The sequence below is a fragment of the Bos javanicus genome, chromosome X (genome assembly GCF_032452875.1).
Source record: "Bos javanicus breed banteng chromosome X, ARS-OSU_banteng_1.0, whole genome shotgun sequence".
In the NCBI taxonomy this organism is placed as follows: domain Eukaryota; kingdom Metazoa; phylum Chordata; class Mammalia; order Artiodactyla; family Bovidae; genus Bos; species Bos javanicus.
In genome coordinates this window covers 104,208,009-104,231,425 of record NC_083897.1, presented here as the reverse complement: position 1 = coordinate 104,231,425, position 23,417 = coordinate 104,208,009, and the positions used below count along the sequence as shown (strand labels likewise).

General features: G+C 37.6%; 1 protein-coding gene across 8 annotated transcripts in view; it reads right to left on the bottom strand.

Moving 5' to 3' along the window:
• Nucleotides 1-23,417, bottom strand: part of CASK (calcium/calmodulin dependent serine protein kinase) — a 372,618-nt gene that overhangs the window by 179,793 nt on the left and 169,408 nt on the right. For all 8 annotated transcript variants that reach the window (XM_061410389.1, XM_061410391.1, XM_061410392.1 and 5 more), the window contains exons 4-5: nucleotides 9,499-9,576; nucleotides 5,305-5,377 (exon numbers count right to left, since the gene is read on the bottom strand). In XM_061410389.1, the coding sequence (XP_061266373.1) occupies nucleotides 5,305-5,377; nucleotides 9,499-9,576 (151 nt within the window). The remainder of the gene's footprint in view (nucleotides 1-5,304; nucleotides 5,378-9,498; nucleotides 9,577-23,417) is intronic.

The window sequence follows — 23,417 nt, the reverse complement described above, 5'->3', positions numbered from 1 at the left end:
ACCTGGAATCTACTTTTTTTTTTTTTTTAATCACTTCCTTGCTACCACTCTGGCCCTGCCAGGCAGGACCATCTCCTGCTTCCCAAGTTCCACCCTGGAGCCCCTATTCAATCTATTAGAACAACAAAGCAATGTCGTCCTGTTACCGTGGAAAGTCAGATCACCATCTGTCTTTGTTCAAAACTTTTTGTGAATCCTCAGTTCTGTCAGAGTAAAGGTTAAAGGTTCTCCTCCCCTCCTTTCCTCTCTAACCTCATCTACTATCCACTCTCCCCTTTGGCCACTTTGCTTCAATCACACTGGCCTCCTTGTTCTTGCTCAAATAGGCCACTTATGCTCCTGCCTTTCTTTTACCCAGAATCCTCCTCCTTTGGTGTCCCCCAAAGTTAGCCCACTGTCTCTCCTTGCCAGAGGTCAACTGCTCAATGGGGCCTGCTTCATCACCCTATTTAATACTGCAACCCCTTCTCCAGCAGTCCTCATTCCTTTGGCTGCTTTTTTTTTTCTCTTCCCTGTAGTCCTTTTCACATCTCTAACCTACTATACAGTTGACTTCTTTATGCTCAGTGGTCAGTGTCTGTCTCCCTGAACTACAAAGTCAGCTCCACAGGGTCAGTGATTTGGTCTGTTTTGTTTGATGATGTAGCTCTGGTTCCTAGGATACTGCCAGACACACAGTAGGCACTCGATATGTATTTTTGGATGGATGTCTTAAGAAAAAAAAAAACCCAATCCCAATTTACCAATTAGCTAGATGTGAACACTATAGTTACATGCGAAATGTATAGATTTCAGGTACTAAAATATAAAGAATATCAACAATAATGTGTGCTCTGTGTTGAGAGTCTGCTTCCCAAGTCAACAATGGTGCCTTTTCTGGTGGTTTCTTATTAACGTGCAGTTTGAGAATCAGTTCTCTCTTCCTTTCCTTAGACTGTTTCTGAATGTGTGTGTGCATGCTAAATCGCTTCAGTCATGTCTGATTCTTTGCAACCCTATGGACTGCAGCCTGTCAGGCTCCTCTGTCCATGGGATTCTCCAGGCAAGAATACTGCAGTGGGTTGCCGTGCCCTCCTCCAGGGAATCTTCCTGACCCAGGGATCAAACCTGCATCTCTTGCATTGGCAGGAAGGTTCTTTACTACCATTGCCACCTGGGAAGTTCATGTTTCTGGATGCTTCCTCAAAATTATTTGGCATGTGCCTTAGATATAATAAACTTACTAAAATTTATTACAGTAACTTTGAGCTGTTGCCTACACTATTCCTATTGCTTGAAATGTCCTCTCATCCTGTTGTAACTCCCCCATGACTCAAGACTAGGCTCAAATGCAACTTTCTCCGTGAATTTTCTATGACTCTGCCCACCCCATACCTTGGATGGTAATTATTTGTTTTGCCTATCTGCGAAGATGGCCGTGAACAAGTCCTCCTATCCTTGTGCACATATGTTGCTCCTCTAAAAGGCACAACCTGTTTTTCCTCCTCTTGAATCCAGGCTACTCTTGTGACATTTTGACTAACAGAAGGCAGAAGACATGACATGGTGCCATTTCTAGGTTGAGGCTTCATTTTTGCTCCTTTGGTGCCGTGAGACACTGTCCTGCTAGAAAGGGAGGCCATGAAGAGGTGAGAGAGAGAGAGAGGTTCTGAATGAGAGACTGCAAAGAGGGCCCAGCCAGCTTCCAGCTGTTCTATTTACTTCTGCTGAGATGCCAGAAAAGTGAGTGAAGCCTTTGTGGATACTAGCCATGCCACCTTAGCCAACAGCCTGTGAGACAAAATTGAGCAGTCCTCCTTAAGCTTTGCCCAACTGCAGAACTGAAAGCAAATAAATGGTGATTGCTATAAATCACTGTGTGTTGATCTGTAGTAGCTGGTAACAGATACAGTATTTCATCTGTCTACTGAGACCATAATGCCTTTAGGACTCGAAACATAGTATACTGTGCGAAGTAGGTACTCGGATATTTGTTGAATAAATCAATCAGAATGTAAATGAAAGCTGAAGCACAGTATTCAAACATAACTACTTAGGGACTGTATTTGGTTTTGGACTGTCATTATACCATGGCCAACCAAAAAGCTGACTGACTATATTATTGAAAGTATTAGAGTGTGTTGTCCATCATTATTTCTCATATGGTACTGATGTAATTACCTCTCAAGAACAGAATTCAAAATAAAATTGCTTCATACAACTCAGTAACAGAATCCCAAACAATCTGATTTAAACAGTGGGCAGAGGATCTGAACAGACATTTTTCCAAATAAGACAGATGGCCCACAAGTACACGAAAAGATGCTCGAAATCAATAATCATCAGGGAAATGCAAATCCCCAAAATGAAAGATCACCCCCTAACCTGTTAGAATGACTATCATCAAAAAGGTAAGAAATAACAAGTGTTGGTGAAGATGTAGAAAGAAAGGGAACCCTCACACACTATTGGTGGAAATATAAATTGGTGCAGTCATTCTAGAAAACAGTATGGAGGTTCCTCAAAAAACTAAAAATACAACTACCACATGGGGGCTTCCTTGACAGCTCAGTTGGTAAAGAATCTGTCTGCAATCCAGGAGACCCCAGTTCAATTCCTGGGTTGGGAAGATCCACTGAAGAAGGGATAGGCTACCCACTCCACTATTCTTGGGCTTCCCTTGTGGCTCAGCTGGTAAAGAATCTGCTTGCAATGTGGGAGACCTGGGTTTGAACCCTGGGTTCAGAAGATCCTCTGGAGAAGGGAAAGGCTACCCACTCCAGTATTCTGGCCTAGAGAATTCCATGGACTGTGTAGTCCATGGGGTCACAAAGAGTTGGACACTACTGAGTGACTTTCACTTTCAACAAGAACTACCAAATGATTGAGCAATTTGACTTCTGAGTACTTATCTGAAGAAAACAAAAACACTACTTTAAAAAGATATATGCACCCTCATGCTACTGCAGCATTATTTACATTAGCCAAGACAGAAACAACCTAAGTGTCCATTGACGGGTAAATGAACAAAGATAGTGTGTGTGTGTGTACACTCACACACTCACAACAGAATACTACTCAGTCATAAAAAAGAATGAACTCTTGCCATTGTGACAAAGTGGATGGACCTTGAGGGTATTATGTTGAGTAAGTCTGATAGAGACAGACAAATAAGATTTCAGTCATACACAATCTCAAAATCAGAACAAATGAACAAACAAAACAAAACTCACAGACACAGAGACCAGAATGGTGTTTGCCAGAGAGAAAGAGGGTTGGAGGGACAAAATGGGTGAAGGGGGTAACCGGTACAGACTTCCAATCACAAAAATAAATAAGTCATGAGAAGTAATGTACAGCCTGGTGACTAGTCAATAATATTATATTGTACATTTGCATGGTGACAGAGAGTAATTAGACTTACTGTGGTGATCATTGCACAATATATACATATATCATTATGTTGTACACCTGAAACTAATATAATGCTAAATGTTAACTATATCTCAATTAAAAAAAATTACCTCTTGAGCAATAGTCCTTAACATAATGCTACTATATGAACTCAGAATTTGTTTTACATATTTCTAAACACTGTATTTATTTATTTGGGGCTGTGCTGGGTCTTCGTTGCCGCGCAGGCTTTTCTCTAGTTGCAGTGTGCAGGTGTCTCATTGCAGTGGCCTCTCTCGTAGCGGAGCACGGGCTCTAGGGCGTACGGGCTTCAGCAGTTGCAGCATGTGGGCTCGAGAGTACAGGCTCAGTAATTGTGGCGCGTGGGCTTAGTTGTATGGCGCATAGGCTCAGTTGTTGCGGCATGTGCCATCTTCCCGGACCAGGGATAGAACCCATGTCTCCTAAATTGGCAGGTGGATTCTTTACCACTGAGCTATCAGGGAAGCCCCCTGTTTTACATATTTTAAGTTTTCAAATGATCTTTTTTTGGGGGGCTTACTGTGTGGTATGCAGAATCCTAGCTCCCCAACCAGGTATCAAACCCATGCCCTCTGCAGTGGAAGTGTGGGGTCTAAACCACTGGACCACCAGGGAACTCCCGCAGATTGTCATTTATGGAGATATAGTTCATTCTGTATATATGCATTTTCTTCTATTAATTAAATGCAAAAGAATAACATGACATATTGCTATCACTGACCATTCCCCACCCCCCTCATCTTTCTACACTTCTCACTCTCTTTGTTTGCATAACTGAAGAATACTTGCTTATAAAAGTGCTATGTATCCACCGAGTTGTTTAAAATGTTGAGTGGAGATAATAACAATATCGCTTTCCTATCACTACATTTGAAAAGAATAAGATGTTTTACAACTAATTTACACTAATGTGTATTTTGTACATTTCTCCAATGATTTTTCATTGCTATTATAACATTCCACTAGATGGGTTTGGAATTGCTCATGCTTTCCCTCAGCTTTTAACCACCAGAATTTCAGTTAAAATTTCTCAGATGTTATAGAAAATTTAATTAAATTCTTTAATTTTCTTAACCATTAAAGTCTACTGAAGAAGCCAGGCCTTTGATATTATTTCTTGAGAGAAGAAGAGCACTGTACCTATGGATGCTATGGGTTAGAGAGAAACCAGTGACAAAATAGGAGCATGTGACAGTGGACAAGAGGGCCGGAGAGATCGCAGGGGCTCTTAGCCACTCAAGGCCCTGAAAGGGGGTGGGCATGAGCAGGAGGGCCATGTCTCCCTTGCTTTCACGCTTCCTTGTTCTGCCTGACACCATAATAAGCCAGGAACTGACAGTTCTCATGAAATGATACTGGGATCAAACAGGCATAAAGACTGAATAATGGTAATATTCATATTCCTAAGGGTACAAACTATTATAATTTATGATTTCAGACTATGTTTCAAAACTCTCTGCAAAGAAAATAAAATGCTGACTATTTTACATTGCAACATTACAGAAATGTAAGTGTGATGAACTATTCCTATATCAACCAAATTCTCATTTTCCCCTCAATTAACTTAGTGCAGAATATTGTTTGTTCTTCCTATCTGCTGGATTTTCACACTTCTCTTACACACACACACAAAGGCAAAGAAAGAATAATGGAATTTTAGAATGCATGTACATTTTAATAAAAATAAGGAAATGGAAATGATAAAATTGTTCCTATTAAGAATTACTACAACTCTCCAAATATAAACCACTTCAACAAATTTTTATTTGTAAGTAAAATTAACTTTAAGATGTTCTTCATAAAAACATTAAAGAAAAATTTTCATTACTATCATTGCTATAAGTCAGTATCTATTCACAAATATTAAAGTTAGTAATAAAAATGACTTACCTTCACATCCCTGTGAATTATGTTATTATCGTGACAATAGCGTAGAGCTTCCAGTATCTGTCTCATGTAATGACTGTAGAAAAACAAAAGAAATCTAGAACTGTAAAAAAAACTTTTATTTTTAAAACTTAATATACAATGTCCCTAGTTTGTAACTCCCACCTTCATACTCGCTGCCCACAGACACTTTTCATTTGAGTAGACAAGATTGGTGGAATGCACAGCTTCATAATGAAAAAGTTGGCAGACATGTAAGTTTGAGCTTTATGAAGAAATAATGTGTTCTACATTTTCTAAGATATCTAAGTCAAAGGAATTTTCACACATTCACACAGCTCCTAGGTAAAATAGCTCTTCAAACTAAAAATTCAACCTTAAAATATGAAAAAAATAAGTAACAGTTCTCTGACATTCAGTTAATTTTACTTAGTTACTCTGGATTGCTATTAAGTGAGCAGTGCTCAGAAGTACACAAAGAATTCTAACTCAAGGGGTAGGAGTCTTTCATCTGCCAGCAGAGGCTGGTTAGCTGTCTTATTTCCATTTAGCTCTAAGAACAAACAAGAGAGAACCCCCTTATGCCTACAATTTCTTTTTGCAACATAATCAAGTATTAGATGGGGTATCCTTGAACAAAGCAGATTCCTTCTGGGCTGAAGGAAAATCAAACTCCTCACAAGGCCAGCAGGGTCCACCGAGGCTCTGAACTGGGTCCAGGAGAAGAACAGAGGAGGAGTGAGCATTTAAAAGTGCTAACAGGGTCATTAGCCACTGGGTGTGACAAGAGCAGGTCATTCAGTATTACTTGAGAACTTACTTTGATTTCCTTCTCTCAATTCTAAAGTTCTTCTTCTGCAATCCTACTGTTTGTCTTTAAGGGTCTTTTTCATCTTCTCTTCCTCTGAATTTTATTCCCTATATAGCTGTCATTTTCTTCCTACTATCTTCTTTTCTCATTTTTCCCCTTTTCCTTCCCAACCAGCCATGACACAGAAATGCAATTTACTTAGCATTATTTATTGGTTAGTATTTACTTTTGTTTTTTTCTATCCAGATCTTTCTTTCTCCAAACTTTAAAATAAAGGCTGAAGAAAGCTTATCTCTGGAATTCCCTTAACAGAATGTCCCTGGCTAAGGACTGCCTATCATAAAAAGAACCCAGGATCCCTGAGGCATCAATGGCTTCGTGGAGGATGGTGTATAAGCTATACCACTCTCCAAGATACACAATGGAGATGCTTCATAATTGAAATGCTCCCCTCCGTGTGTGGAATCTCACAGACCTCATGTAGAGACCTCATCTATTCTGGGCCAGCGGTGATTTTCTGATGCAGGAAGAAGTGAAGAGCTACCCTTAAAAGGCCCAGATCTCTCTCAGCTTCAGCTGGGTCTTTTGATTGGCTGTATCCTTACAATTGTTCAGTAAAGCCTGGTGCTAGGGAAGAATATCTCTCTGATTTGTGAGAATTTGATTTGATAATCTGATCCTGTGTGTTAGTTTACTCCACAATTCATCACCTCTGAAAAACAGAGGTAATCAGTAATTGGGTCAGCCATTTCGAGAAAAACAACACTGTCAGTATGATTACTTGGTCTCTGAGTCTTCTTTCACTTGCTCTCACTAGAACAACTGATACAAGCTGCATTTCCCAACAATGGAGTATAGGATCAGAGAGAAGGAAGGTAGAAGTTATCTGGTTGAATGTTCTAAACCAAAGGAAGGATCTATGTGCCCTTGGTTACATGGTCACTGGTACTCTGCAATAGGGGACATACCTAATCATACTTTCTGAGGTCCCTCCCTATTGTCATTTTTAGGAAGGGTTTTAATAAATTTTGCCAAATCCCTCTCTTTGCAGTATCATTTATTGATCCCAATATTACTCTTTTCTTTGGTCCATTCTGGTAAGTTCCTTTCATAAAATCACCATTTTAATAGCAATATAGGTGGATTTTTAAAATCAACAGACTTTCATCTTGATGTACATAAACATCTAACTTTCCTATAATCTCAAGATTGTGAGAGACCTCCAGTCATTTCACTCTATGACATCATCTCTACAACACTGGTATTCTTTATGTTCTAACACCTAGCACAGTGGCAGAGACAGGCTCAAAGTTAAAGAAAAGTAATAGGAATGAGTAGTTCAGTTCAGTCGCTCAGTAGTGTCCAACTCTGTGACCCCATGGACTGCAGCATGTCAGGCCTTCTTGTCCATCACCAACTCTCGGAGTTTACTCAAACTCATGTCCATTGAAATCACTGATGCCATACAAGCATCTCATCCTCTGTCGTCCCCTTCTCCTCCTGCCCTCAATCTTTCCCAGCATCAGGGTCTTTTCAAATGAGTCAGTTCTTTGCATCAGATGGCCAAAGTACTGGAGTTTCAGTTTCAGCATCAGTCCTTCCAATGAATATTCAGGACTGATCTCCTTTAGGAAGAACTGGTTGGATCTCCTTGCGGTCCAAGGGACTCTCAAGAGTTTTCTCCAATACCACAGTTCAAAAGCAACAATTCTTCGGCTCTCAGCTTTCCTTATAGTCCAACTCTTACACCCAAACATGACTACTGGAAAAACCTTAGCTTTGACTAGATCGACCTTTGTTGGCAAAGTAATGGATGAGTATGGAACAGAGTAAAACCAGTAGTGGTTTAACATCAACTCTGATAGCCTATCTGCCAGGTATTCCAGTGTCTTTGTGGTTCAAAAAGGAAAAAGTCATCTTCCTCCATCAAGTTTCACTGTTTTATGAAATCAACGCCCAGAATATTTAGTTTTCCCTGTTTGATGCTGCTAAAGATAACAATATGGGAAAATACAAAACTCTAATTCTTTAAGAAATAAATATGAACAATGCTATGCAAAATCTGAGGGTTTCATTTAGTAGGAGAAAGTGGCATACCACTATGCCATAAGAAAAATCAAGAAAGCATTGATTATTAAAGAATGTTTTTTAATTCTAAAATGCAATACAAAATAAAAACTTTTAATTGTGATAAGAACACAAAAGCAAAATGGGATTAAAAAAAAGAAAACCCTAGAATATACTTTTAGTGAACAAGGCACAAAATAAAAAAGGATATTTGGCCTCAGTTCTACTATGAATAAATCAGGAGTTAAAAGAAGGAACTAAAGTTAATATATATAAACTCTCATTTGCTTCCTCTCCCTAGCTCCAGGAGTAGAAAACAGCAGCTACCTAAAATTTAGTATATTCTTTATCTTGTGTTACGGTTATGGCTGCTCCACCTCCCGAAATGGGGGCCCTTGCTGCTCAGTCAGGAGAAGAGTGTGCAAAGAATCTGAAGAAAGTCAAGTCATTCTGAGCTTAAAGTTGCATGGGGGTAGTAGTCCCTAAGCTGTTTTCAGCCATATCTGTCCATTGTGCCATAATTATAAAAAGAATGGTAGGAGGGAGAATGTTATAATCATTTAATGGTAACTGTTTCCTAAATGGTAGAAAGTTTGAATAAACACTTACAGGTTTGAACCCTTTAACATACCATGGTTAGTGACTAAGGAGGGTTGCTGTAACTCATGTATTAAAAAGGCAACTTATTGGAGTTGGTATTTATGATATGATTGTCACCAAAGCAGAAAGCTGTACTGCTCCAAATCTATAGGCAAGTGACCCAGTGCATGGCTCCTGTGATTTTTCATATTAAATCTTTATTTTGAGTAGGAACTCCTTCTCTTGGAACAATGATGACTACTTGATTGGGAGATCCAATATATTCAGCAGAAAAACTGTGCTGTTATTTCTGTTCTTCTGCTGTTCCGTGCTTTTTCTCAGATTAACTGGTCACAAAACAATCTGCTATCACTAAAAGGCAAACTGAAGAACTAACGAGGCACATCTGCTAAAAAGCAAAAATCAAACACACACCAAAAAATCCCCAAGTTTCCTTCTACATAGTTCCTGACCTATAAAATTCCTCCTTGTATAAAAGTCATCAGAAATGGAAAAGATGACAGTGGTGATGTTAAATTCTAAATCCATATAAATAAATCCACTGTTTAATATTTTGCATTTCCAGTCACTGTTTGGTTCCACTAAGGCACATTAAGAGATACTCCTTGTAAGAGTGGCAGCCTGCTTGTCATTCAAAGAGCAGGATGCTTCATATGATTTCCTTGCCAGCTCCCTTTTACTTCTATCTTTACTTTGGGAAGTTGATACAAATTACATACCTGGCGACAGCTTCACTGTATACGAAACCAGCATCAGCTCGTTTTACGATTTCAAAACACAGATCTGCTCCATCCATACTGTAGAGAGATGTGAAAAAGAAGATAAGGAAAGAGAAAATTTCAGGAAGAAAACATTGAAGGCGAATACATTGTAAGTAAGTTTTTAGTTGACTTACAGCTAAAGATTATAATAAATTATTTAAGTCTCCTTCTTTTGATGAAAAATAGATACCAATTATAAAGGACATTATAACCATCTTAATATTGAAATCACTATGAACGGTGACTGCAGCCATGAAATTAAAAGACACCTGTTCCTTGGAAGGAAAGTTACGACAAACCTAGACAGTGTATTAAAAAGCAGAGACATCACTTTGCTAACAAAGGCCCGTGTAGTCAAAACTATGGTTTTTCCAGTAGTCAAGTACGGATGTGACAGTTGGACCATAAAGAAGACTGAGTGCCGAAGAATTGATGCTTTTGAATTGTGGTGCTAGGGAAGACTCTTGAGAGTCCCTTGGACAGCAAGGAGATCAAACCAGTCAATCCTAAAGGAAATCAGTCCTGAATATTCATTGGAAGGACTGATGCTGAAGCTGAAACTCCAATACTTTGGCCACCTGAGGCTAAAAGCTGATTCATTAGAAAAGACCCTGATGCTGTAAAGACTGAGGACAAGAGGAGAAGGGGGCAATAGAGGATGAGATGGTTGGGTGGCATCATTGAGTCAACGGATATGAGTTTGAGCAAATTCCAGGAGACAGTGAAGGACAGGGAAGCCTGGCTTGCTGCAGTCATGGCGTTGCAAAGAGTGCAACAGGCCTGAGGGACTGAACAACTACAACAGCCTTCTTTGTGGTCCAGCTCTCACATCTGTATATGACTACTGGACAAACCATAGCTTTGACTATACAGACCTTTGTTGGCAAAACGCTGTGGGGCATTGTGGGTCAGGGCATCTCCGACCAGGGATGGAACTCGTGTCCCCTGCATTACAAGGCAGATTCTTAACCACTGAATCACCAGGGAAATCCAATAACTAATTAATTAATAATCATTACTAATCATTACTAATATTACTATTCTTCCAGCATCATGGAAAGCATTCCTTGTTTTATCTCCCTTCATTCTTACTATCATCCCATGAGGTCAGCATCCTTCATGTTCTCAAATAATTTGTCTAAGTGAGTAGACATGTATGTGACAGGGACAGAATTCAAATCCCTACCTATATTCAATGCTCTTTCCATTATCTACAGCTACATCTACTAAGTGTGCAAGGAACAAATATACATATTCAAGCTCAACAGTTCAAACATTGGATGAAGTTCTAAAAGAACAAGTATATTTTATACTTTCAACATATTCCCACCTAAAACCTGGCAGAATACTAGGCACACAGTAAATATTTAATGATTAGTTGACCATATTACATGAAAATACTTTCACATTTATACAAAGCTTCACCAAGTTTACCTAGTTTTCATTTCACGGCCAATGAACTTTTTCCAATGTTCAATAGGATTCTTTTCTAAACTAATTTTTATGATGGCTCAGTCTACTCTGAAGTATGGCAGGGTCTATTTTGCATCATCAGAAATAAAACCCAGATGAATGTGATCATGCATCTATGTGAACAACCCTGATCACCTGCAACAGTCCTACAAGCAGAGTTGCTAGGTCAAGAGGCATAGAAAGAATGCTTTTGATACATATACTACTGGAAAACTTTCAACAATCTACTCCGCAACTACCGAGTGTGAGAGTGTTCTTTCCTACCTTGCTTGCCTCTCCTAGGATGAGTATTCTTTTTAATCTTTGCCAATCAGATAGGAGGAAAAAAAGTCACCCATAAATGCTTTCATTTACATTTCCTTGAGTACTAGAGAGGCTGAATATTTTTCATTTCTTTGTGTTGTGGGGAGAAGAAAAGCACTATTTTTAAAGCTGGCTGCAGTTTAAGCTTGGATGGTTGATTTGTGAAGACTAAAAACACATAGTGAGGGAATTATAGTTTTGTTTAGCCTTTTTCCTTTTTAATTGCAAAATGTGAGGATAAGCACTATGCATCTTAGATGAGAGAAGAGTTGGGCAAAGGAGAGAGCTAAACTGATTGCATCATAAAGCAATAAGAATCCTTAGAGCCAGAGGAAGGCTTTTTGGAGGGATCTGAAAGGGGGAAAAATCCTAAGGGTGGGAGAAGGTAGTAAGATGGTGAGAGGCAAACATTTAAAGAGGGAACCAGTCAGTGGGAAATAACTGGAAATCACTTACTGCCCTGGGCTACAGTTACCAGCATGAATCGATTCATTTTCCTGGACATATGTGAAAATACTAGTAATTGAAATGACAATTTCTACATATGCATATACACATACGAGATTATTTTTAGGTTTCTACTCTTTTCCACTATTTTGGTATCTAGTCTGATACCAATTTTAATTCTGCAATAGTATCCATTTTAGTATTTGGCAAAATAAGTCTCATTTAGTCATTACTCTTTGCCAACATTTTCCTATGAGATTTTCTTTTTCTCACAGCTGAAATTTAAAATCAATTTCTCAAACACTATAAAGTTTTAAAAAAATATTTTGCTGAAATAGTATTATATTTATAGATTAACAAGTAGAAATTAACATTTTCCTAACATTCTCATCTGTGAATATGATATCCATCTCCATTTCCTTTTATGTCTCTGAGTTAGAATTTCAAGGTTTTCTTCATATTGGTTCCAAATATTGATTATTGGGTTCCCCACCCCAAGGCATTTTATATTTTTAGTTGCTATTATAAATGGTATCTTTTGGCTATTATACATTTTTTAATACAATGGTTCATAACCAGGGGTACCAAACAAAACCGCCTATATAATGTTTAAAACATGCATGCATGCTCTTTGAGGCTTTAGTCTGAAAGTAAGTCATTACTGTGAAAGTAATTTTTCAATTATTAAAGCTATTTGATTAGTCATTTGTAATGTTAATTGATATTAAAGTAAAAGGCAATCCATTAATTCAAAATTTCATGATATAGAAATATAAGCTAAAAATACTTTTATGCAAATTTTACTCATCATAGAAACTTTAAATATACATATTCATAAAACATACAATCCCAGTATAATAATCTTGAACAAAAAGTTCAATGTCCTAATTCTTGACAAACTTTACTTGATAATATGCTTTTAAAAACAATTATAAGGCTTCTCTTATTGGTTTTCTCTTTGGTTTCCCATCTTAGGGTGTTTCTGAGGCTGCCAAGAAGCTTCAATAAGCATGCTCTGAATTTCCTTAGTTGGTTCCATTCTGAGGGAATGAAACGAGAGAGAAGAAATCCTGCTATGGAAGAGTATGGGGAATGTTTCTATACTAAACCCAGAGAAAAACTATGGGATGTTTACTCTGAATTGTGAAAAGTGGTAGGATTATGAATGATCTTAACTGCCCCTCATTTCAACTATCTGAATTTTAAAACTTATGTAATAAATATGCATTACTTATAAAAAATTTAAACATTATCCAAAAACAAATGCTCCAAACAAACAAAACAGATCACAGGTCTAGAGGGACAAGGTATGGCTGTAAGTATGTGGAAGGGATCAAAATATTCCAGCCCCAAATATGCCACTTTAGCAGAGGATTATTTTGAGCTGAAGGCAACTGAAAATCAGCAGATACATGAAAACACTCTACTCTCCTCCATTCTGCTTACAAATGGGACATTAATTTCCCTTTATTAAAGTGACAGAAATTTCCTTTTGTAAAGGTGTTCCCCTCTCATGTACCAGGAAGAAGAAAACCACTCTTACCTGTGTAACAAACCTTATTAAATAACTCTTTTTTACCATATATTTCCTGATTACCTTCCTACAATTTACTTCCGACCCTAGATACCCAAACTACCCTCTCCTTCCTTTGTCTAGTCTCTTCACTTTACCTCTTTGTTAAAATGGTATATAAGTCTCTGTGGGTTTCACTTTTTCCTGTGCGTATGCCCGCTCCCTATTGCCCACCAAGTGTAAATGAAAATCTTCTCTCCTGTTATTTTGCCATTTGTCTGTTTAATTTGCAGGCCCCAGGTACTTAATTAAGAGTATATAGAAAGTTTTCTTTCCTCCTCTACAATGTATTCTATAAAAGCAGAGAAAGAGAAGGCTCGTAGGAGACTAGTAGCTTCTTGTATGAAGAAGTGCTTCTCAAATTAACTGTGATCATGGTGGTGGTTTAGTTGCTAAGTTGTGTCTGACTCATTTGTGACCCTACAGACCCGCCAGGCTCCTCTGTCTATGAGGTTCCCCAGGCAAGAATACTGTAGTAGGTTGCCATTTCCTTCTCTAGGGGATCTTTCTGACCCAGAGATTGAATTCGTGTCTCCTGCATTGCAAGTGGATTCTTTACCATTGAGCCATCAGGGAAGCCCAACTGTGATCAAGGACTACCTTTCACCACCCCCCCTCCCCACACACACTCTAGTATATTAAGAGCTAATACATTTTTTACAACATACAAAACCATGCTGTGATTTCACAGCAACATAAATCATTCTAACAGTTTCTAGATGTTTATACTCAATTTCTGTTCTTATTTCATTATAAAGTGGTAAATGACTGGTAGACTAGAATTTGTCTGCAAACTATTCTTTGAGGAGCACTGTAAAGAACAGATCAAATCTGGATTTCTCTGATCAGCATTTCCCCTGAAGGTGATAAAAACAACCACAAAATCTAGATGAAATATTGGGTACGGAAAAACTCAAACTTTCTGGCCAGCCCAATAAAAATTTTTTTAAGTGTTAAAGAATTAACAGCATAAACAGTGAAAAACCACCTATGAGAACAGAGAAAGGATTAGAACTCAAAGAGGGAAGCAAGAGCTGCTTCTGCCCTGGGGATATGGAGGGGTTATGGAAAGAAGGCAGCTGTGGAGGCAAGAGGTTTCACTTCTGGGGAACTCTAGAGAAGGGACGGGCTTCCCTGGTGGCTCAGATGGTAAAGCGTCTGCCTGAAATGCGGGACACCCGGGTTCAATCCTTGGGTTGGGACGATCCCCTGGAGAAGGAAATGGCAACCCACTCCAGTACTCTTGCCTGGAAAATTCCATGGACTGAGGAGCCTGGTAGGCTACAGTCCATGGGGTCGCAGAGTCAGACACGACTGAGCAACTTCACTGATGCAGATTTACAGGGTGATCCAAGAGGAGAGAAAGTGCTCTTCTTCTCACAAACCACAAAAGAGTCCACCAAGGGGTAAGGCTCTGACAAAATATCTCATACTCCAGGGTGGAAACATAAAGAGTTGCATTTTGAAAACTGCAGTATACAATATATTCTGGTATGTCTTATCAGTAGCATAGGAAAACCCCAATGCTTACCATGGAGATAAAAACTGAATTTTAAATATTCAGTAAGAAAGAAATAATCAAACGTGACACTATAGATTTGAAAAAGCAGCAAGAAGAAATTTAAGAACAGAAAAAAATAAAAATTAAGACTTTGAACAGATTAGATAGTCAAAGAGAAAAGTAGTGAACTAGAAAATAATCAGCTTGAAGCAAGGAGAGACAAAACATGGAAAAAATAAAAGTGAGATTAAGAAATGTAAAAGATTACTTTGAAAGTCAGCATATATTTCATTGAAGTTTAAAAAGCGAAAAGAAAATGGAGCAGAAACAATACTAAAAATATAATGACTGATAATTACCCAGAGATGACTAAAGATATCAATCCACTGATTTGAAAAGCCCATTAAACATCAAGGAAGAAAAAGAAATCTATAGTTAGCTGTATACCACTGAAAACTGCAGGAAACAAAGAAACATAGACAATCTCAAAAACAGTGAAAACAACAGACTATCAGACTGATAGCTGACTTTCAGTAGCAATAGTGGAAGCCAGAAAACAGTGGAAAAGTGTCTCAAAATAACTGCCAATATAACCTTCTCTTCTCACTTAATAAATCTTTACAGAATGATGGGGAACACATGTATACCCATGGCTGATTCATGTCAATGTGTGGCAAAAACCACTACAATATTGTAAAGTAATTAGCCTCCAATTAAATAAAAAGAAAAAAATCTTTACAGAATGAAGGTGGAAAAACAATTCAGATAAGTAAAATACTGAGATAATTTGCCACGAGCATATCTATCCCTAAAGGAAATATAAAAGAATATTCCTCGGGAAGAAGAAATATGAAGAAAAGTCAGAGATTCAGCAAGGCATGGAAAACATAAAATGTAAATATGTAGGTGAATCTAAATGAACAATGATTGTATAAAACAACTATTTTCTCAGTCTCTCTCTGGAGAGAGAGAGAAATCATATAAAACAGTTACTGTTTTATGTTTATAGAAAACATATAAAACAGAAATAGAGAGAGGTAGGTAGTGGGGTGGGATGGGGTATGCCAGGAGGAGACTGACTGATTTTAAATATAAATACTTGACAACAATAACTTATATGTCAGGAGGTATACTTTAATTTCTAGGTCAACTATTAAGTTCTTTTTCTTTGAATAGACCTTCTACCTTTGTGTATAACTTTATAACATTATGCATTCAGTTCAGTTCAGTCACTCAGTCGTGTCCGACTCTTTGCGACCCCATGAATTGCAGCACGCCAGGCCTCCCTGTCCATCACCAACTCCCGGAGTTCACCCGCGATCCACTCACGTCCATCGAGTCGGTGATGCCATCCAGCCATCTCATCCTCTGTCGTCCCCTTCTCCTCCTGCCCCAAATCCCTCCCAGCATCAGAGTCTTTTCCAATGAGTCAACTCTCCACATGAGGCAGTGGGTTACCATTCCCTTCTCCAGGAGATCTTCCCGACCCAGGAATTGAACCTGGGTCTCCCGCATTGTAGGCAGACGCTTTACCATCTGAGCCACCATGGAAGTCCCCCAAAACATTATGCATTAGTCATTTGAAAAACACTGGTCCACTGAGTTATGCAGAATTTCCTAATATTGACATGTTTGATTATATGATATTAAAAATCACTGCTGATTACATGAGAAACATTCTTTAAGTCCTGGGGGGCTTCCCAGGTGTCTCAGTGGTAAAGAATCCACCTGCCAATGCAGGAGATGCAGGTTCAATCCCTGGGTCAGGAAGATCCCCTGGAGGAGGAAATGGCAACCCACTGCAGTATTCTTGCCTGGAAAAACTTATAGAAAGAGGAGCCTGGTGGGCTACAGTCCATGTGGCTGCAAAGAGTTGGATATGACTGAGTGTATGCACACAAGCATGCACACACACCCCTTTAAGCCCTGGGAAGCTGTTAAGCTCATTGTGGCAGATATAAGTTTTCCAAAATTCTAATTTTCACTTGAAAATTTTGAATTTCATCATCAGCAACAACTACTGTGAGTTATTTCCCTGGAAGCAGCAGGCTCGCTTTGTTCATTTTTTAAATTGAATGTCTGCCACATACTCAAGTTTGGGTAACTGTGGCTTGTCTGTTAGTCATTCTTTCAAGTAAAAGTGATGTCACACACACACAAAATACTAGTTTGGATTACAACTCAAGATATTGCAGAAGTGGATTTCTAAGACCTAACAAAATTTAAAGAACTGCAAGCAGAGTATGTTTTCTAATCACAATATAGTTAAGTTAGAAATTTAAAAAATAACTAGAAAATTCCCAAATGTTTGGAAATTGAGAAATACATGCTAAATAACCTATGAATCAAAGGCGAAATCACACTGAAAATTAAAAAGCATTTCTAGTATTTCTAATAATGACAATAAAAACTACATATCAAAACTCATGCAAGATTGAGGCATTACATTTCAAGACTGGGGTGTTGCCATTATTAAACCCAGAAATATAAAAATGGCTGAAAGAAGAAGTTGGGGCATAGGTCCAATCTTCCAGTATGGAAAGCTAGCTACAGCCCCATCCCCACAACACACACTCCTCAGTGCTGGAGAAACTTATCTTGTATCAGGTAACCCACTGATGACAAATAAAATACATTAATACAACCTTTTCAGTGGACAATTTTATAATGCTAGACAAAGGTCTTAAAAATGGGCATGTCCTTTGACCCAATGATTTCATTCCAAGGGAAATAATCAGATTATTTGCTGAGTTTTAATGACAAAGGTTTATCACAGCTATTTTTAATAGGGAGAAATGGGAAAAAACCTAAATGCCCAACAAAAAGAGAATGATTAAATAAACTATGGTAAATCCACAGAGTAGGATATTATGCTGCCATTAAAATGATGCTATAGAAGTATATTTATTGATATAGAAAGATGTCCATAATAATTTAAGATGTACAAACATATATGCATTATCTATGTGCATTCAAATGTATTGAGAAATTTTTGGATATTACAACACAGTGTTAAAGAGTAAATGGGTAGGACTCTGGATTTTTTGTTTCCTTTTTACTTAAAAAAAAAAAAAAAGAACAGGTATTACCATTTTTGTCATACTAAAAACAGTTCTAAATGTTAAAAAATAAAATGCAAAAATATTCCTTCAGTATGTTGTTAAAATAGTATTTATAAGGCAGTCTTAATACTTTAAAAATTATTTAAATTTAACATAAATATTACAAACACTGATGTAAAATATTAGAAAATAAAAGCTGAAGTCAGTGACATTCCACCAGGAGAAATTTTTTTAATAGAACAGCAAATTAAATCTGTTCTATTTAAAAAGGAAATGATAATGAGCAGAAATTAATGAAGAAAAAACAGGGCAAAAGGCAAAGCAAAAAAATATTCTTGGAAAAGATTTATACAAGTGAACTAGAAAAATCCCAATTTTGAGAACTGAATAATAAAAAAAAACTGAACCAATTTTATTACACAGATCTCAGAATAAAATCATTAGAAAATGAGAAAATATTTAAAACTGAATAATAAGGAAAATCAATGCATCAAAACTTATATGCTATAAATGCATATATTAATATTCTAAAAGAAGAAATGTTCAAGATTTATGATAAGCATCCATCTCCATAAGTTATATAAAATCATCAAATTAAAGTCAAACAAATTAGAGGGAAATAAGGATAGAAACCAATGACATGGAAAACAAACAGATACTGGGAGGATTAACAAAGTTAAAAGTTGTTTCTCGTGAAATGATACATTTTGGGCAAGCCTGAATTAAAAAATAGACATATACAGCAGCCCGTATGAAGAATGAAAAAGGAGAAATTCTATATCCCGCAGACATTAAAAAGATGATATCAAAACTTTATGCCAAAAATTTGAAAATTTATATGAAATGGACAAATTTCTAGAAAAATAAAACTCATTAAAACACAAAAAGAATTAGAAAACCTAAGTAATTCTTTACTAATTAAAGGAACTGAAATAGTAATTAAAAACCTTCTGGCATAGAAAACTCTAGGCCTAGATGGCATTTCTCACAAGTTCTACTGAACACTGGGAGGAGAAATAAATAAAAAGCAGGAACAGTTTCCAATTCATTTTATGAAGCTAGCGTAAACTAGATGTAAAACCTGTTAAGGACAGCATGTGAAAATTAATGGCCAATCTCACTAATGAACATAGATGCAAATAAGCCAAACGAAACTATACTGAGCTATATTGAAAAACTGTAACAGGACCAAGATGGGTTTACCAAAGGAATGCAAAACTGTTTTAACATTTGGAATTCAATTAATAGAATTCTGTACACTGAGATAGATTAAGGAAGAAAAAATAGTGACCACCTCAATAAAAGGAAAAAATATTTAATAAAACTATGGATTTAAATCTTAAGAAATTCTTAAATTGAAGAAGGCAAAAATGTCTACCCCAACAATTTAACAATATTGTGAAGGTTCTAGCCAGAGCAGTAAGGGCAAGATAAAGAGATGAAATGTATAAGAATTGAAAAGGAAGAAACAAATCATCATTATTTACAGATGGTATAAGTGTATATGCAGAATATTCAAAATAATCTAAGGAAAAATAAAAATGAATCAGAATTTAGTAAAATTATTGACATAAAACAAATGAAATTAAAAAAATTTTTTTTCATTAAAGAGCATAGGAATAAATCAAATAAAAAGATGTGTAGGATCTCTAGACAGAAGAATATGATTTTTTTAAGAGAAATTAAACAACTAAAATAAATGGAAAGAAAATTATCTTGTTCACAGACTGGAAGACTCAGTACTGTAAACAGCTCATCTTTCCCAAGTTAAAGCATAAATTCAATGGAATTCCAATCAACATCCCAACAGGTATCATATTAGAAACTGTTAAGCAGAATCTAAAATGTATATGGAAATGCAAAAGAACAAGAAGATCCAAGTATTTTGGGAGAACAATGGTGGGAAGATTTGCTCTACTTCAAAATTTTATAATACAAAGCTTAATAATTAAAGCTGTACGCTATTGACACTAGGACAGACAAACAGGATAGTAGAACATAAGAGCAAGCCTAGAAACACACACACACACACACACACACACACACACACACACACACATATGGATGCTAGATATAGGACAAAAAAGTAACTGCAGAGTATTGGGCAAAGACAGTCTCTTCAAATAAATATGTGCTTCTGTGGACCTGAATGTTCATAGCAGTACTATTCACAATAGTCCCTAGATGTCAACAATCCAAATGTCCATTGGTAGTAGAATGGATAAAATATTAATATATTTACAAAATAGACTATTAAATAGTGATCAAAAGAAATTAGCTATAGGTACACAAAAATTTGGTTAAATCTTAAAACGTAAACTGCATGATTTTTTCTATATACGGTTCAAAAGCAAATAATCTTGCTTTGTTGTAATAAAGCTAGGATTTATTGAGTGCTTACTATGTGACAGGTATTTTCTAAGTGCTTTATGTGCACTAATTCATTTAACAGTTACAAGAGGTCTATGAAGTTAAGTATTTTTACCGCCCTTATTTCACTTATGAGAAAACTGAGAAACAGCAGACATTAAGTAACTTGCCTAAGACATCACATAGCTAGTAAGTGGCAGAGCCAGGATTTAAACTCAGGCAGTTTGACTTTAGAGACCATGCACCCAAATGTTCAGTTTACAAAGAGGGAAACTTCTAACTTCTGTTCAAGGTTCTGAGTCACTTAATGGAAGACAAGAGATTATAGCTAAGAAGGTCATAGTATGAAGGAGGGCTCTGAACAATCACATTTTCATGGTGTCATGGGGAACCCATGCTCTAGAACAATCTAGTGGTATCTTTGAAATGCAAAGCCTCCATTTTCATCCTTCCAGATGATACATGTAAATACTTTATTGTTGATATGGTTTAAATGAATTCTCTATACGTAAGTTTGCTGATAGATGCTTTAATCCTTGCATACACAAATCAATCTCTATTGATTAGAAATACCCACAACTTCGTTTTATTTTCTTCTAATTCAGGGCTTTTCTTGTGGTACTGTCTTGACATCTTCACAAATGTCCCATCATCTTTTCTCAATACTTTTATGCTTTATGATCTTGCTGGAAATGTCCTCTCTCCACTCTTCCACCTCTCTCTCTCCTACACTTATGTTGATGCTCTTAATCAACTTTGTACAAGCCAGCCTGCCTTTTCCAGCTCCCAAATGTTTCCTCTACTGATCTCTTGGGAAGTGAAGTCTCTCAGTCGTGTCCGACTCTTGGCGACCCCATGGACTGTAGCCTACCAGGCTCCTCCGTCCACGGGATTCTCCAGGCAAGAATACTGGAGTGGGTTGCCATTTCCTTCTCCAGGGAATCTTCCCGACCCAGGGATCGAACCCAGGTCTCCCGCATTCCTGATCTCTTAGGGCCCTAAGAATCTGTGCCTCTCTATGGTCACTTAGAACTATGTTGCCAATTATTATTATTATTTATTTCATGGATAGGCACTTGACTGGTTTGCATAGTTTGACTATAAATAACATGAAGGCATAAACAAGCCTTTTATCACTTCATAATATCCCACATATTGATGAATATTCACAAATACTTTTGCAGTGAATTCATTTCTGAAAGAGAGAGGAGTCATAGACACACGATCTTTTTTTTTAAAAAACCCTTTCCCCATCTAAAATGGGCTTTCCCTGATAGCTCAGTTGGTAAAGAATCTGCCTGCAATGCAGGAGACCCTGATTTGATTCCTGGGTCAGGAAGATACGCTGGAGAATGGATAGGCTAGCCACTCCAGTATTCTTGGGCTTTCCTGGTGGCTCAGCTGGTAAGGAATCCACCTGCAGTATGGGAGACCTGAGTTTGATCCCTGGGTTGGGAAGATCCCCTGGAGAAGGTAAAGGCTACCCACTTCAGTATTCTGGCCTAGAGAATTCCATGGACTATACCCGTGGGATCACAAAGAGTCAGACACGACTGAGTGACTTTCACTTTCACCCATCTAAACTAAGTTAATTTGGGGAGGAGTTATAACAGTGCATATTAGAGTTTCGATGGAAGGAAAGGGTGTGTCTTGGAGGGATTCAGACAGTCTTTGTGGAGTTGGCAGCTTCTGAGATGGGTCTTGAAGAAAAGTAGAGGGGAAAGGGAAAAGTGGAGCCATGAGAATGACAGAAAGCGAGCAAGCGGGGGCGTGGTGGAGACTACAAGGTAGTTAAGAGGAGAGCAGTATTTCAAGGCATTTTCTCTGACAAGTCAACAACAATAAAGCTGGGAGCACTAAAAAAATGAGTCAACATGTTAGGTGGGTTTGGAGGAGATTGTGGAAATACTCAAGGGGTCATAATTGGAGCCAAGTGCTCCTCTCCCATCTATTTTGAAAATTAAGGTACAATATTACATTCTTTCACATGAACAGACAGGGACCAGAGAAGGTATTTATACAGGCTTATTAACTATAATATGGAAATATATAGAAATCTTCATCTCTTCAGTGGAGAAGGGAAATGTGCCCTGCAATGGGAATTCTTAATAAAGCAATTTTGATATATTATCAAGTACATTAAAATGACTGAGCATATCCCTGTATGTCTATGTACAAGCTGCATTTATTTTGGTGGGAACTGTCCCTGCCCATTTGTATGTGAAGCTTAATATCTTCCCTTCCATTGGGGTGAGCTTTCTTTATCTGTGTCCAGTAGAATATAACCCTTTTATATGCCAATATTGAAGCAAATTAATTTTCTAGTTTTTTTTCAATTTTAGCTCAATCTATTGATGTTTTCCTTTGTGAATCTCAGTCCTTTGAAGTCGTAAAAGCTTGCCAAAGATCTGTCAAATAATTTTAATTTTTTTGCTAGCTTTCCTATGACTTGTTTATATAAACTCTATTCTGTCTGTGGTTTTCTTTTTTGGTGGGAGGGGTTAGATCTAAACTGACTTCTGAATTGCTAATGCATTTTCTCAACACTATTTAAAAATCCTTCTTTTCCTATTATATTTACTGCACTTTGTATGTCCTGCTGAAAGGACTCCTTTGAAGAGAAATGCCTGGCACTGGCTGGCAAGCAGTATTTTTTGTCCTGTATCCTTCTAAGTGGATCAAATGCCAAAGGTGGTCTGAGGTATTTTGTGGGTCTGAATGTTTAGTACTGTCTAAAATCAAGCCTACCACGGCTGGGTGCTGCAGATTAGGTAACATCTGAAGGGTACTGGCTCACAGCTCTGTGAAGGAATAGATGTACCAAGAAGCTCTTCAACTGAGCATGGGTAGACACAAGGAGAGAGAGAGCATCAAAGGAAGGGAAAGGTCATGGTCATCAAGAGCGAAGACAGAGCACACTGCACACACTGTTCTACCTCACAACTTTGCCTTGGATCAGCCCTGGTGGCTCAGTCAGTAAAGAATCTGCCTGCCGTGCAGGAGACCTAGGTTCGATTCCTAGGTCGGGAAGATCCCCTGGAGAAAGGAAAGAACACCCACTCCAGTATTCTTGCCTGGAGAATCCAATGGACAGAGGAGCCTGGTGGCCTACAGTCCATAGGGTCACAAGAGTTGGACATGACTGAGT